At 40.0% G+C, this 15207-nt stretch overlaps 2 protein-coding genes across 2 annotated transcripts; both read right to left on the bottom strand.

Moving 5' to 3' along the window:
- Window positions 1-3921: 3921 nt before the first annotated feature.
- On the bottom strand, window positions 3922-5888 carry LOC102295197 (leukotriene B4 receptor 1-like). The gene has a single exon (XM_005914596.2). The coding sequence runs from the start codon at window positions 5721-5723 to the stop codon at window positions 4734-4736; it is 990 nt and encodes a 329-aa protein (XP_005914658.1). The 5' UTR covers window positions 5724-5888; the 3' UTR covers window positions 3922-4733.
- A 2328-nt stretch (window positions 5889-8216) lies between these two features.
- On the bottom strand, window positions 8217-10106 carry LOC121815333 (leukotriene B4 receptor 1-like). The gene has a single exon (XM_042225793.1). It carries the CDS (start codon window positions 10104-10106, stop codon window positions 9174-9176), a length of 933 nt encoding a protein of 310 aa, XP_042081727.1. The 3' UTR covers window positions 8217-9173.
- Between the last annotated feature and the right edge of the window lie 5101 nt (window positions 10107-15207).

Raw genomic sequence — 15207 nt, 5'->3', positions numbered from 1 at the left:
AGAAGCTTAGAAATGTGGTTGGACAGCTATGTTTTTTTGTTTTGTTTTTACAACAAGGAGAGCATTTATTGGGAGCTGTGGATGTGTTTATTTTATTTGCAGTTTTTGCATTTTTGCATGTAAGCATATTTACATGTCTTTCACTAACTTTCACTTTAGCTTTTTGTAGAAATAGAGTTGAACATGAAACTGCATTAAATTTTTTCCACCCGCAAATCAGTGTAGGGTTTTTTTTATGTTTCTTTTTTTAAAACTGGTAATACAAATTTACTTCTCATGGATTTCACACTAATTCACAATTCAGCTCATAACTCTGGAGACATAAGTTTTATAATTTATAATACAGTCTGGCTATATTAACCTACAACCAGAAATGAATGACAATTCAATATCTTGATGAAGATATCTCTTAATAAACCAGATTAGGAAATACCTGAAAGTTGATTCCTTTCATTTCAATGCCATATTTTCAGTGGGAGAAATGTTTGACTCCTCATCCAAGTGACTTCTTCTTCTGCGTTTCATGGCTTCAGGTTTGTTTTGTTCGTTCTTCCCAGTTTAGGTTTTTCTTAGTTTTTGTCCCTTCCCATCTCTGCCTCTGTTTGTATTCTCACGAATTGTAAATAAAGCTCACCCGCAGTAAAGTCAGTGCCTGAAATTGGGTTCTTCTCTTACCACTCCACATGTCTGTTGTTGCAACAGTGACAGTGCTATTAACAGCGAGTTTGGGGAAAGGCTGCAGTCACCGCACTGTAAGGTGTTGACGGATGTGCTCTTAGGACCTTCCTCAGTTCAGAAGTAACTGTTCTCTTTTCACATAAATGGCCTCCATCACTCCTTCGTCAAACCAGCATTCATCTCTGTCCAGGATGTCTGCATCTCATCACTAAAGCTGACCAGTAGTCTCTAGATGCACATATGTACACATGTGTTGCAGCATCGACTTAGCTCACAGCTGTTTGGTTTCTACAGTGTATACTTCATAACAAACAGTGTCTGTATCTGACACTCCTTCACTCCTGACATACAGCCTGATGTCATCATTGTGGCTAACGGTTTGCTCCAATCTATAGTCATGAGTCATAGACTTTCTTGTGGTTCAATTCATGTTGTGCAACTCAGAGTTACAGGAGACAATTGTTTTATACATTTAGATATATCATTACTTTGGGAAATATGCAACTTTATTTTTGACTTATAATGACGGTAATGAATCCGGGTAGGTGTCTTGTTAGCCAGGTGCTACCTGCCAGCTTAACATGGATGGATATATATCTTTACATAGAAATGAAAGCTGACAACATAGAGAATGCAGTAGATCAGCACAACGACGTCTTCAGAAATGAATGTAAAAAACTCTTGTCGCATGCTGAGTTCTCTAGCAACCATTGTTTAAACTCATTAACCTAATCCCATCCCTTATTATTTTTGCGATGAAGGCTCCTATAACATAAGCCAAAAAATGCAAAATATGCCAGAGCTGCTTTGATAAAAGCGTTTTGAACCAGTGTTTTGAACCAGTATGCTTCAGTAGAGTGAAACAGTCTTCAGAGCCTCAGCGTCTCATTTCTATTGTTGAGAATTATTTCTGAATAGAGTTCACTTTAGTTCATGTCTTTTATGAGCTCATATTTCTTAAAATAGGGTATTTTTTATCACTGTGTATTTAGATATCTTCTTTTGCTTTTTTTTTTTTTTTAGTGTGGTATATAAAACCCTTATTTTGGAAATTATACATATATGGTACTCTATGCCTGTAAGTCATTGGCTGTTTGGGGCCTGATAGACAGAAGCAAGAAATGTAGCTTAGTCAAAGTACCTCTCAGATTTGCCTGTTGCACGCTATGATACAGTACCACTCCACACCAGCAAAGGGCGCTGCAGCTCACACTCTGATCAAAATTTCCATTCATATCCAAATTGTGCTTTAAGTAAAGTAAAGTGTTTTCCAGCCTTTGTGGTTTACTGCTGTTTTCCTAAAACATTTTTAGAATGTGTGCTAACCACATCGCTGCGTGACCCTGCACGCTTTAGTCAGAGATATAGCCAGGTGTACAGATACAGAGCACAATGTGTCTGAGAAGTACCCATCTCTGTCAGAGAACAGGATACATATAATAGTTTCAAACATCAGTTAAAAAGATAGTTGATTGATAATCAGTTTTGTCAGCATTGAGGTGGTTTTATTCTCCCAGTGGCATGTTGTGTTACTGTTTTTAGTATAGGTTTTCTGTTATGTATTTTTTTTCTCATTTCTCCTTCTTCCTACCTTTTATTTATTTTATTTTATTTATTTTGTTTTTATGTTGCTTTTAAGATCTAATATGAATATGAATGAAAATTTGCAAATTTATTAATTTACATTGTCCCTGTTAAAAGACAAAACAAAGCTAATGACAACGACATTTAGATTTATTTATGGGTAGAATATCCTTTTAATACATTAAATATATCTAGAAGAGAAGTACAAATGAGAAATCACACTATTCTGAAATTTTAAATCTGATTAATTGTGTTACAACTGACCAATGTCAAAGTAAAATGTGTAATAGACGTGCCGGTCCACTGTGTCCATTTCATGCTTTGCATCTCCAAAATGTAAAATGAAACATGCATGCAGAAGTTCATTACCAGCAGGGGGAGATAACATACCTTAATATTAATTTAACTAGAGACTTTTGAGGAATACAATTTCCATCATAGTATTTTTATATTCTTTTTTTATTTAACTTTTTTTTTAAAGGTTATAGGTTGATATAGACAGCTGTCCATAGAACATAAGAGTACATTTGATCTGACCAGTAATTAAAGCCCTTTTTCTCAACCATACAAACAGAGGAAGACCCCCTTGAGTTCATGGTTCACCTCACAAATCAGTGCTGAAGTCACTTCTGGTTGCTCTTTAAGTTAGTGAAAAGAAAGCAAGAAGGTGACCACTGGACAGAAAATAAATTATAACATGAGGATGCAGACAGCAATAAAACAAATATAATCCATGTCAAAAGAAGAACAATGCAGAGCTTTATTAAAACATTTCCAGTGAATATAATCAGTGAGACTGTGAGTAAACAAAGTGCAGCTTTTAAAAAATAAAAATGAAGTATTTAGGAAAGTCTCCATTCCAGAGGCCTGCTGTCTATATATAGTCCTATGAAACACATACATTTACTTTATAACAGTAACAGGTACACAGGTTCAGTCTGAAGAAATAACTTGGAGGAGTGACAAAACATTTCTCCCACTGAAAATGTTACATCCAGATGAACTGAATCAACTTTGTGGGTTGTCCTTACATGGATGATTGAGCCTGTGTCAAGAGAGTAACAGGTTACATTACAGATTTAGATGTTAGTTACAACAAAATTAAGAATCTTGCATCAAATGAGCCATTGCAAAATAAAACTATAATATAAAGCAGCGATACATTAGATCCACCTCACCCAGCTACAACAGAGAAAATAACTTATAAATAGATAGATAGACAGATAGATAAATAAATTCCCCGCTCGCCCCTGCAGGCGGTCAATCCTTCAAGCTCGGGTCCTCTGCCAGAGGCCTGGGAGCTTGAGGGTCCTGCACAGTATCTTAGCTGTTCCTAGGACTGCGCTCTTCTGGACAGAGATCTCAGATGTTGTTCCTGGGATCTGCTGGAGCCACTTGCCTAGCTTGGGAGTCACTGCAACTAGTGCTCCGATTACCACTGGGACCACCGTTACCTTCACCCTCCACATCTTCTCGAGCTCTTCTCTGAGCCCTTGGTATTTCTCCAGCTTCTCGTGTTCCTTCTTCCTGATGTTGCTGTCATTCGGAACCACTACATCGATCACTACGGCCGTCTTCTTCTGTTTGTCTACCACCACTATGTCCGGTTGGTTAGCCACCACCATTTTGTCCATCTGTATTTGGAAGTCCCACAGGATCTTAGCTATCATTCTCCACCACCCTTGGGGGCATCTCCCATTTTGACCTCCAGGTCCAGGACTTCCAGGTTATACTCGGCACAGATGTCCCCGTACACTATGCTGGCCGCTTGGTTATGGCGTTCCATGAATGCCTTGTCTGCTAGCATATTGCACCATGCTGTTATGTGCTGGATTCTCTCAGGGGCATACACAGCATGCACCTGGGGTCTTGCCTCTATGGCCTCTACCCCAGCCTCTATGGATCTTGTGCTCAGAGCTTGTTCCTGTGCTGCCATGATTAGTGCCTCCGTGCTGTCTTTCAGTCCAGCCTTGTGTGTATATAACACACACACACATGCATGTATGTATACGAGCGCCCCCACAACCATCTAAACAAAAAATGTATGGTGGTATCAGCTGTCACTCTCATAGATATAAATATTTGAGGGAAGAAGTCAGTTACCTAGTTGCCTCAGAGGGCTGCGTTTCACCATTGGTTGGTAAGATCAGGCAAAGCTAACCTATTTGGTTATGGAAGGACTTTATTTGGGTTACATTTACCTACTGTATTTACTCTCAGTTGCTTTCTGTTTGTTAAAACTGATGAAACATGATCTCTGGCTTACAGTTAATGTGAAAGTTGCCCAATAAAGTATGATCATGAAAGTGATCACAACTGATGAGACCCAATTAATGTGCTTAAAAAAACAGTTTAATGTACCTTTTTTAGATTAACCTCAGAATTAATCATTAAATCACAACCAGCCAGCTGTAAGGAAATCTTTAGACTTAAAATACTATTTTCTGTGTCAGCAGAAAAACAATAAGTTCTCAAAGCTCACATTGAGATGTTGCTCCCACAGTTATATCTGTTGTCATTGACAGAGTTTGACGAGCTCTGACTTTCTGTTGGAAATATTCAGCAATTTCCTGGCACAAAGTGGACAAACGAATTGAAGTAAAGGCATACAGGAGTGGATTCATGGTACTGTTTAGAAATGTTAGTGCTGCAACAGTGTTCCAGCTGTCTTCACAAAACTTCAGCAGGCCCTCAATTTTTAGGGAAATAGCTACCAAACTAAGCACATTAATGACAAGATATGGGACCCACAGGGCAACAAAGGTCATAATGATGCTGGTAATCAGTCTGGTGGTCTGTGGATTGTTGAAAAAGGCTGCCCGATTCACCTTTCTGTAGAGACTAATGTATGAAAAAACAATGACAGAAAGGGACACAGATCCTACAAGAGTCTCTGTCAACACACTAGCCATCCTCTGACCATCAGAAGAGTGTTTATTTTTGCATTTTGTCCAGTGTTGCTGTTCTACCAGCTGTCGAAATACTAACTCAGGAGTGGACAGGATCATTGCAGCCAGCCAGAGCAGAACCAGCAGCTTATTTGCTCCTACCTGAGGTAAACTCCTCTCAAGGTGCACCACCTGAAGGTAACGCTGGATGCTCAGCACAGTTAAAGTCAGCAGACTGGCATAAAGACTGCAATACACAAAATATGTTATGATTTTGCAGCCCACCAGCCTAAAGGTCCACCCATAGAGGAATGAGTAAATCCACAGTGGAAGGGTAACCAAGCAGAGCAGGTCTGACACAGCCAGACTCAGCATCAAACTTTGACTCAAACTGGAAATGTTCTCCCAGTTTGGCTTGAGAATGATCACAGCAATGTTTCCAGGAAATCCCAGCAGGAAGCAGATGGACATCACTACTGCAGGAACCACACCCCTGGAGTCCAAGGAAGGATGAGGTGAATCCCCAGAAGAGGAGATGTTAGAAGTAACCGTGGTGGAGCTGAATTGTGCCATGCTGCAAACTTGCTGACTGTTGTGCACTGAACAGGTGATGATGATGATAAATGTGCAGCCACACGAACAAGACGTTATTTTTGATGAAGTGAAAGAGGAACTAATAATAAAGATATTGTCAGAGAATTGTGTCCTAATATGGTGTCATTGTGCAGAAGGAGCTAGACAATTAGAAGATTTATTTTCAGCTTTCTTAATTTCACACTGCAAACATAGCCAGCTGCAACTTCCTGTTTTAATACGTTTAGCAAGACTGCTCACTTCTGCTTTTTACATGCTTTGTACAACTTGGTATGTTAAAGGGTCACGCCATAAATGTAGCGACTGAAAGACTGAAAGAGGTTGTGCCATAGTGACCAGAAGTGTCACACACACATACAGTCCCTTAGAACTTCTGAATAACTTTGAAAGGAACATTAATACATAATATGCCATTTTCAAGCTGCCAAAAAGTGATTACCGCCTACAATTTGTCACTGAAATACTGTTACTATTTCAAAGTTGTTGGAAATCAGTTGTTGGTGCTTTATATCTACATCATCATCATCAAGTTTGCTGATGGCACCGTGGTAGTAGGACTCATCTCAAAGTAGGCAAAAGGAAGTTCAGCATGTTACTAGGAAGAGATACCTCTTAAAGTGGCCATGAGCATAGCTTATGTAAGAACAAAACAAAACACAGTTGCTTTGAGTATCCTTGTATCCCAAATTATTCATTTATTCGTTTATTTTTTAACCTCCTAGGACCTGGTGTCCACATATGTGGACATCACATTTTGGGTTATTTAGACCAAAATACTCAATTTTGCTCTACAAGGGCCTGATATCCACTTACGAGGACATTATACTGCTACTGTTCTATCAAAATTTTAAATGAACATCCTCATATGTGGCTCTGATTTTTCATAAAAACAAAAATAAGGTAAAAAAAAAAAAATCTGGTAATTCTTTGTTTTTACATTCATTGGGCCCCAATATGCCCAAATATCAAAGAGAAATTAAAAATGCATGCTGTGGAAGAGTTCAGGTCTTAGGAGGTTAATTCATTCATTTATGTGTTTGATTCTGGATGAATTTCATTATTGTTCCCAACTTTTGAGTTCAGCTTTGCTTTCGATTGGTTTAATTATTCCAGTATTTTGTGTTTTTTTACATGTTAGAGTTGTAGTTACTGGGGGCAAGGAATTTATATATATATACATGTAGTTCCTTGGTTTCCTTGTATTTTGCCTCCACTATACCCCCTGTTTCCGCTCTGTTAGTATAGTTCCATTGCTGTTCTCTTATTTACTTTGATGTAATTGTTGGGGTTTATTTGTTTTTCTTTTAATTCAAAGGTGCTTTATTGGCATGACATTTGTTTTTCCCTCGTGTTTTGTCTTTACTATTACTTACTGTCCCTGATTTGTTTAAGAGGATCTCCTCCCACCTGTTTACATTAGGCCATTACTCCATTTTTTGTGTTATTTTGTGAATTACAAGGTTTTGGACATTTGAGTTTCTTTGTTCTGTCCAATAAAGGCTAGCTTTAAGTTAGCAGTATAATGTGTCACATATGACCCTTCCGAAAGATATCCAGCAAGTTTGAAGCAGAAATATTGTTTCAGTGACAAGTTATAGGCGGCAATCACTTTTTAGCAGCTGGAAAATGGCATATTAGCAGCTTTAATGTTCCCTTAAAGGGTATTCAAAGGTTCCAAGGGATTGGTTGGGGTATAGGGTGTCATATATAACTCTTCTGAATGATTTCCAGTAAGTTTGGAGGAAAAAAAAGTATTTTAGTCACAAGTTATAGGCAGCAATCAGTTTTTGGCAGCTGGAAAATGGCATATTATCAGTGTTAATGTTCCTTTAAAAGGTATTCAATGCTTCAAAGGGACACTTTGGGGTATAATGTGTCACATATAACCCTTCTGAATGACATCCAGCAAGTTTGAAGCAAAAATATTGTTTCAGTGACAAGTTATAGGTGGCAATCAGTTTTTGGCAGCTTGAAAATGACATATTATCAGTATTAATATTCCTTTCAAAGTTATTCAGAACTTCTAAGAGACTGTTTGGGGTACTATTATGTGTCACATATCATGAGTAGAATAAACCAAAGATTAGAATACAATGTGCTCAGGTTTCCTTAGATAATAGGGGCGGGTGCAGATCAGAAGAACAGGAAATGTTCCATAAGTTTGTTTTTTAAGGATGACTTGGTCAACCCTTGTTTAAAGGACAGTTGTGGACTTTTATTCTCAAAGCATTTAATGTGACCTTAAAGCTCTCAACCTCTGAATCCCAAATGAGTTGGATTAGCTATAATTCCTGGTGTGCAACTGTGTAAAGTAAGACTTTATTGACAGTGGGGGTTTGCCTGTCATAAAATGAGGAATAAAATTTGCCTCAGTAAGATAAACAGTAAGAGGCAGTTACAAGCCAGGTGAGGACAGTCCCCCTGTAGCATCCCCGGTTGAAAAGATGGTGTCTCAAACTGATGGTTCACAATCCTTTTATTAAACAGCCGTGCATGTGAACACACTGTAAGAGCTACAGCATACAGGACCATTTGTAAATCGAACCGTGTGTTACTTTTGCCCTTTTCCTTTTTCATTAATAACAATTAATTATCTTTACCTTACATAACATATAACAGTGAAACTTGTAAATCATTGCAATCATTAACAACCTTGTTCCCTCATCAACCAGGTGCTAAGGAACCACTTGCAACTCAGAATTGCACCTTAACAGCCGTTTTTTCTCGTTCCCGTTCCTTAACTGTCTCTCTGTGCATTAAAAATCTCACGCTTCTACTGTATAATTTACACCGCTTGATTTATCGCACCTTGTGGCTCTATAACTTTCAAAGTAAAAGCATCAGCTGGGTCCAAGCTGCAACAAAATAATAGCCAGTACAATACTTAGGTCGGCAGGGCATAATTGCAGATGCCGTGTAAGTGCATCCGCCTTCCCTGCATGTCACCGCAGACCACGCCCCACCACATACCTCCATAGGCCGACTGAGGTGGGGCAGCCATCCGGCCGAATCTACTCCCCTCCCCCCGCGAGCGGGAGAGGGAATCGGCTTTAATAATAAACAAGAATTCAGAAAGAAAAGAAAAACAAAACAAGAAATGACAAAAATGAAAAGAAAACGGAGATTATATATGAAGATTATATATGAAGATTATATATGAAGATTATATATAAAGTTTGCATGCTGAATTCAATTTAATGTGTACATTGATTCTTTTTAATGCTTTTCCTTATTTCTTTTCCACAAACATGTAATTCCACAGCTGAGATGTTGCTTAACCTTAAAAAATTTATATTTACACCAATCACCAACAGCTTTAAAATGGAGAGCACCACACTCTGTGTGTAACAGTAGGAAAAACACGTCACCAAAGAGCTTTCACCTTCGAAATATTACTTCTGCACTGACATCACTTGACAAATATAGATTTTAAGGAATTCTGAACTTCTGTATTAACTGTTGAGTAATTTTTTTGCAGCAGGTGGCCAAACGCTTAGAAGTAAAGGCATACAGGAGTGGATTCACGGCACTATTTACAAATGTTACTGATCCAAGTATGCGCCAGCTGTCTTCAAAAATCTTCTGCAGGTTCTCATCATTTGAGTAAATAGCTGCCACACCCAGCACAGTTACAGTACGATATGGGATCCACAAGACAACAGAAGTCACAATAATGCTGGTAATCAGTCTGGTGGTCCGTGGATTGTTGAACAAGGGGGCCTGATTTACTTTTCTGTAGAGACTGATGTATGAAAAAACAATGGCAAACAGTGACACAGTTCCTACAAGAGTCTCTGTCAACACCACAGCCATCCTCTGCCCCTTGGAGGCGTACTGACTACTGCATGTTGAATGGTGCAGTTTTTCCACCGGCTGTTGAAAGACTAAAGCAGGAGTGGACAGGATGATCACAACCAGCCAGAGTGGAACCAGCAGCTTCCACGCTTTAACCTCATGTAAACTCCTCTCAAGGTACACTGCCTGAAGGTAACGCTGAACACTCAGCACAGTCACAGTCAGCAGGCTGCTAAAAACGCTGCAATAAATAAAGTACATTATGAGTTTGCAAGAAACCAGGCCTAAAGTCCAGCTTTTGAAGAAAGAGTAAATCAGTACTGGTGTGGTAAGCGTGCATAGCAGGTCTGAAACAGCCAGGTTCAGCATCAAACTTTGACTCAGACTGGACATGTTCTTCCAGTTTGGCTTGAGAATGATGACAGCGATGTTTCCAGGGAATCCCAGCAGGAAGCAGATGGACAGCACCACCGCACCAAGTGCACCACTGGACCAGAAAGAATGAGGTAAATATCCAGGAGTGGAGGAAATGTTCAAGGTAATTGCAGTAGAGTGGAGTTGTGCCATGCTGCAGGTTTGCTAACAATGTCACGCACCGAGAAAGAGATGATGATAAATGTGCAGTCAAATGAGTGAAACAGAAACTAATAACAAAGACACTGTGACGCCAATGCAAATGACAAAAAAACAAAAAGCCAAATTAAATATAACATTTACATTTAGTGCAGGATTTTACATGTCATGCCGCTTTCTATTCTTATTCTTTGGAAACAACAATTTTGTTACGCTCTTTGCAGTCAGTTTGACATGATTATACTCAAGAAACAGAAGTTGACAATATGAAACTAAGACAATGGCATCTCCATATGATGATAACATGAAATTAAAACCACTGGAGCAGATCATAAACAAACCTTGAGGCGAGATTATTTTGCAAACTGTTGTTCACACAAAAATGTGCTCAATAAAACTGCATCAAACCCTTCTTGCGAATTCTTTAGGTATTAATGCGTGTAGTACACATCCTTTACTATTCAAATGGAGTTTATGCAAAAAGTTCAATAAGGAAGACCTGTAATCACTCATCTTGCTGCTTTCCTGGATGTTCGGCTGCTTTTCTGTTCTTTTAATGACTACCACTTTTCCACACTCAATCTCAATACTGAAATCATTACTCTAGTCCGATCATCTGGTTTCAGTTGTTGCTGTCAGTCATTCTCCTTTTCAGAATCCCTTTCCATTTAACAACCTCCTTCCAATCTCCACCTTAGACACCTCAGCCAGAGCTCCATCCAGCCTCATTCATCTTCACCACCACCAGTGTCTGGAGGGTCCTGTCCTAAATCCTATTACTGCATGGATTCTGTTCTTCCATGATGGGTCATCAATATAAAAATTGATTAAAGCCAGAAAACGGTTGTGTTGTTGGATAATTGAAACAATGAGATGTTAAAAGGAACACACATCATTTTAATTATAAAAAAATAGTGTGCCATCTGCTGGTCACTTAACTCTTGGCCTCACTGTAAAATGCAGACAGTGGCATTTCTCCCAATCACTTTGCTATGATAATATATACTCAGCACGTTTCTGTAGAGACTGATGTATGCAAAAACAATGACATAAAATGACCCAAATCCTATCAGGAACCCTGTCAACAGCGAAGCCACACTCCGGCCCTTTGAGCAATAGTGAGATTTGCAGCATGTTATTGCTCATCTTTTACCAGGAGAAACACTAAAACAGGAATAGACAGGATCATTGTGACCTGCCAGAGTGGAAGCAGCAGCCTGCTTGCTTCAACTTCATCTAACTTCATCCCAATGTAGACCATCTGAAGATAATGCTGGACACTCACAAATCACAGTCGGTATAAACATTGCAGTAGCCGAGCTACATTGCTCGGCTACTGCAATGTCCAGCTGTAAAGGAAAGAGTAAAACCACACTTGAATAGCAAGCAGCATGCATAGCAGGTCTGACACAGCCAGGAAGCAGGTAGACTTTACCGCTGTGGGAGATGTTGAGTTGTTCCTTGCTGCAAGCCAGATGGCAGTGTTGTACACGGAACGACTGATAGTGATACATGTGCACTCAGGTGAACAAGATGTAGTCGAATAGGAACAAATAAAAAGGAAACTTTAATGCTGAACATTTGCCTTCATGGTTTCAGGATTTTTGCATAGCTCTTTCCATGAATCTTTATTTTTAATCTATAGATTCCTACAGAACACCAGTGTAAGAACACCTGGAAGTAGAAATCAAACACTAATTTTTATACTCAAATATTTATGGCTATATTTATTGGATCTTTTCTACTTTTTAAGCACTTTGAGACACATGGAACTAACATGAGGACATCTCCATCTGATGATCATATAAAAAACCTCCAGAACAGAAACTAAATGAGACTCAAGGTGTTTTTTGTGACCAAATTCTGTTTACACAGAATGTGCTTAATAAAACTGCATTAAATCCTGTTGTGTTTCCTGTAGTGTTAGAAACCAAACTGCACCACTGGTGTTGTTGTAAAAAGAGGAAGCAAAATGTTGTTGAGCGATATAGTTAAGATGGCGAACTGATGAACACACATGAAACGTCCTGCTGCATTATGTAAGTTTACGTGTTGTGTTCATTAAAAGGCACTTGTTCCTTGCTGAGGACTTGTGTCAGCTACCATCCTGCTATTCGTGCAAATTTTTTAAGCATTCATGTGTATAATACACATAATTTACCATTAAAACTATGTGGGATCATGTTCAAGGAGAGGGGAGGAGCTTGTGTAATAAATTGACTACAGCTGCATGTAGCAGCAAAACTGGCTGTTAAAATAAAACTGCAGGGGTTTCAAAAAAGGGTTACCCTTGGCTCATTTATGTGGCATTTGCATGCTCATTCAAACATAAATTTAAATTTAACATGGCTAACTGCAAAAATCAGCAGCAAATTTCCTTTAACAAAAGCATTGCTGTTCTATGCACATTTCTGTCACGGTTCTGGGTCGATTCGACCCAGTATTTTGAGTTCTGATGTTTTGGTTTATTTTTGAATGTTTGCTGTGTTTTTCGGGTGACAATTTCATGTGTATATATTTGTTGAACCCACCCAGATCGGTGTCCACATGGCTCAGACTTTGACCTCAAACATGATGCTGTCGTTAAATTCAAACCTACATTCATTCTGCTGGACTGGTTCATCCATCTGCATGTCTATAGATTTTTTGGTAACTTTTGCCAACCAGAAGTATACCTATACAAGGTTGCCTCAGGGATTCCAGAATAGCCCCACTCTTTATGCAGAAGCTCTAAGAAAACCCATGTCATTTTGCACGCTTCCTGCCCCAGGTAAATTCCTGCTATACGTTGATGATATTTTGATTACAGGCTACACACAGACTAATTGCGTAGCAAACACACTGACAGTTTTGCAACATCTAGCGGAGCAAGGCCATAAAGTCTCACAGCATAAATTGCACTTGTGGAGCCAAGAAGTAACGTACCTTGGCCACAGACTGACAGGACAAGGCAGACAGCTGTTAGACAGCAGAAAAGTAGCTGTACAATACGCTTCTAAGCCTGTCACCAAACAACAAATGATGAGTTATTTAGGTCTCTGCAACTTTTGCAGATGTTGGATACCTGAATATGCACTGCCCAACCTTTGCAAAACTTGATCTATGGCAAACACTTAGCTCTGAAAGATGAAATAGAATGGACACCAGAGGCAGACAAAGCATTTATTTACTTAAAACTTGCCCTGCAAACAAGCACAGCTTTAGCTTTGCCTGACTGTGACAAGCACTCTCCTTCCTGCGGTAGTAGATGGTGCCGAACACAGCTGTATGCAGAAGCGAACTGAAAAAATGAAACCCCGACCAGACATTTTTAGTACACTGCAGCCTACTGTTTTAGAAGCGAAAGCCCTTACTTCCTCTTTTTCAGCACAGAGTGCAGAACTAGCGGCTATCATACGTGCATGCTGCGCAAAGGTCGAGAAATAGAAATATATAAATATTCACACTGACAGTCAATATGCGTTGCACACCAAAAAGATAATTCAGAAATTACTGAAGGCAATAACTTTGCAGACCGAGCAGCAAAAAAGGCAGCACAGCAACCTGTACAGACTTTGATGTCTGAAACCTCACATCTAATACCACTTGATGTACTTAAAGACGAACAGAAAGCCGCACCTATTGCAGAGTGTAAGAAATAGCTAAAGTGTGGAGCAGAACTACACAATGACTTACTGACCTGTAATGGCAAACCAGTACTGCCAACATCCCTACACAAGACAGCAGCATTAGCGACACACGGAACAGCACGTGTGTCGAAAGGGGGGAATGTCAGATATCCTCCCTAAGCACTTCACGGGAGACCTTTTTTCCACTGCCTCTCACTAGTGAGCCTATTAATAAGTCTATAAGAGAAACCACCCTAGCAGAGTGGATGACTAAATTATTTGAGAATAAAGAGATTCTCTCCAGTGTTTTGCAGGTTGCAACCAGGTGATTGGATCCACCGAAGCCACTGCAAAAAAGTGAGTGACAACACAAGCACAGACGCTGGTTCCCCCGACTCCTAAGTGTTCCCTGGTGGAGGAAAGGGCTGTTTGGGTATATCCCGCCCTTTTGTCTTCTCCCCAGTGGTCTACTCACCTGGAGCCCGGGTGTGCCTGGTCATCATGAAGAACCTTGTCCTCATAATGACTGGCATTGCGCTCCTAGTGAGCCTACTGATACTCACCTGGAGAGACAAGGACCCACAGCACCACCTGCAGAAGAAATGGTCATATGACAACTTACACCTGAAGGATATGGATAAAGAGCATAACCACCCCTGGCTGAACAATGCCTGGTACCGGTACGTCTACAACCGAGTACATACAGAAGACAACCACACTGGCTGCTACTTTGACAATAAAAGTTCTAACTTCTATGTACAGTTGCTTGCACAATGAAAAAGTCCAGTCTTTATTTTTGGGTAGTGTGCCTCGGGTTGTCCCTGTTGAGCATCTACATTAAGTGTCATATCTGAGTCATCATACTCAGATGTGTGACCTCTGTAATAAGGAAAAATCCATAAAACATTTGTTCTGGGAATCCTGACACCTCTAGTACCGGTTTGTCTATAAGTGCTGTAGTCTCTTCTGTGGGAGTTTTCCATACATTCAATGTATTTCAATGGAAGGTAAACTGCCAGCTCTCTCTGGCTGTACGAGAGAGAGGTGGCACTTGCACCAAAACCACATTCAGTTCAGCACCCCAGTAAGTACAAAGCTACCCCTGTCACGGGCTGCGATGGCAGACTGTGGAGTGACAGTGAAAGCAGGGCCCAAACGCGAGACTCTAAGTGAAGGACAGTGGATTTATTTACAGGAGGTGAAAAACACACAACTATATACAAAATCCCAGCACTGTGGTCCCGTGGTGATTCTCCCTGAATCCCACACAGTGCAGATGTCTGTGAGAAGTGAAAGGTGGCGACTCCAAAAAACTCCAATTCCCACACCGTGACTTTAGAGGCGTACTCCGCTCCCGATTCCTGGTAACACAAAAGGGCAGAGGGTTAGCAGGGGATCTGTTTCCTCGGAGGTTACGTAAAAGCTCACGGCAGTACTGACGAGTTCTGACTCAAGGATCCAGCGTCGGCCTCAGCTCAGCTGCAGTC

This window comes from Haplochromis burtoni, unplaced genomic scaffold (genome assembly GCF_018398535.1).
Source record: "Haplochromis burtoni strain Fernald_Lab_line unplaced genomic scaffold, NCSU_Asbu1 Contig_8, whole genome shotgun sequence".
NCBI lineage: Eukaryota > Metazoa > Chordata > Actinopteri > Cichliformes > Cichlidae > Haplochromis > Haplochromis burtoni.
Note: the sequence above shows the minus strand (reverse complement) of the source record. Positions and strands in the feature narration are given on the sequence as shown.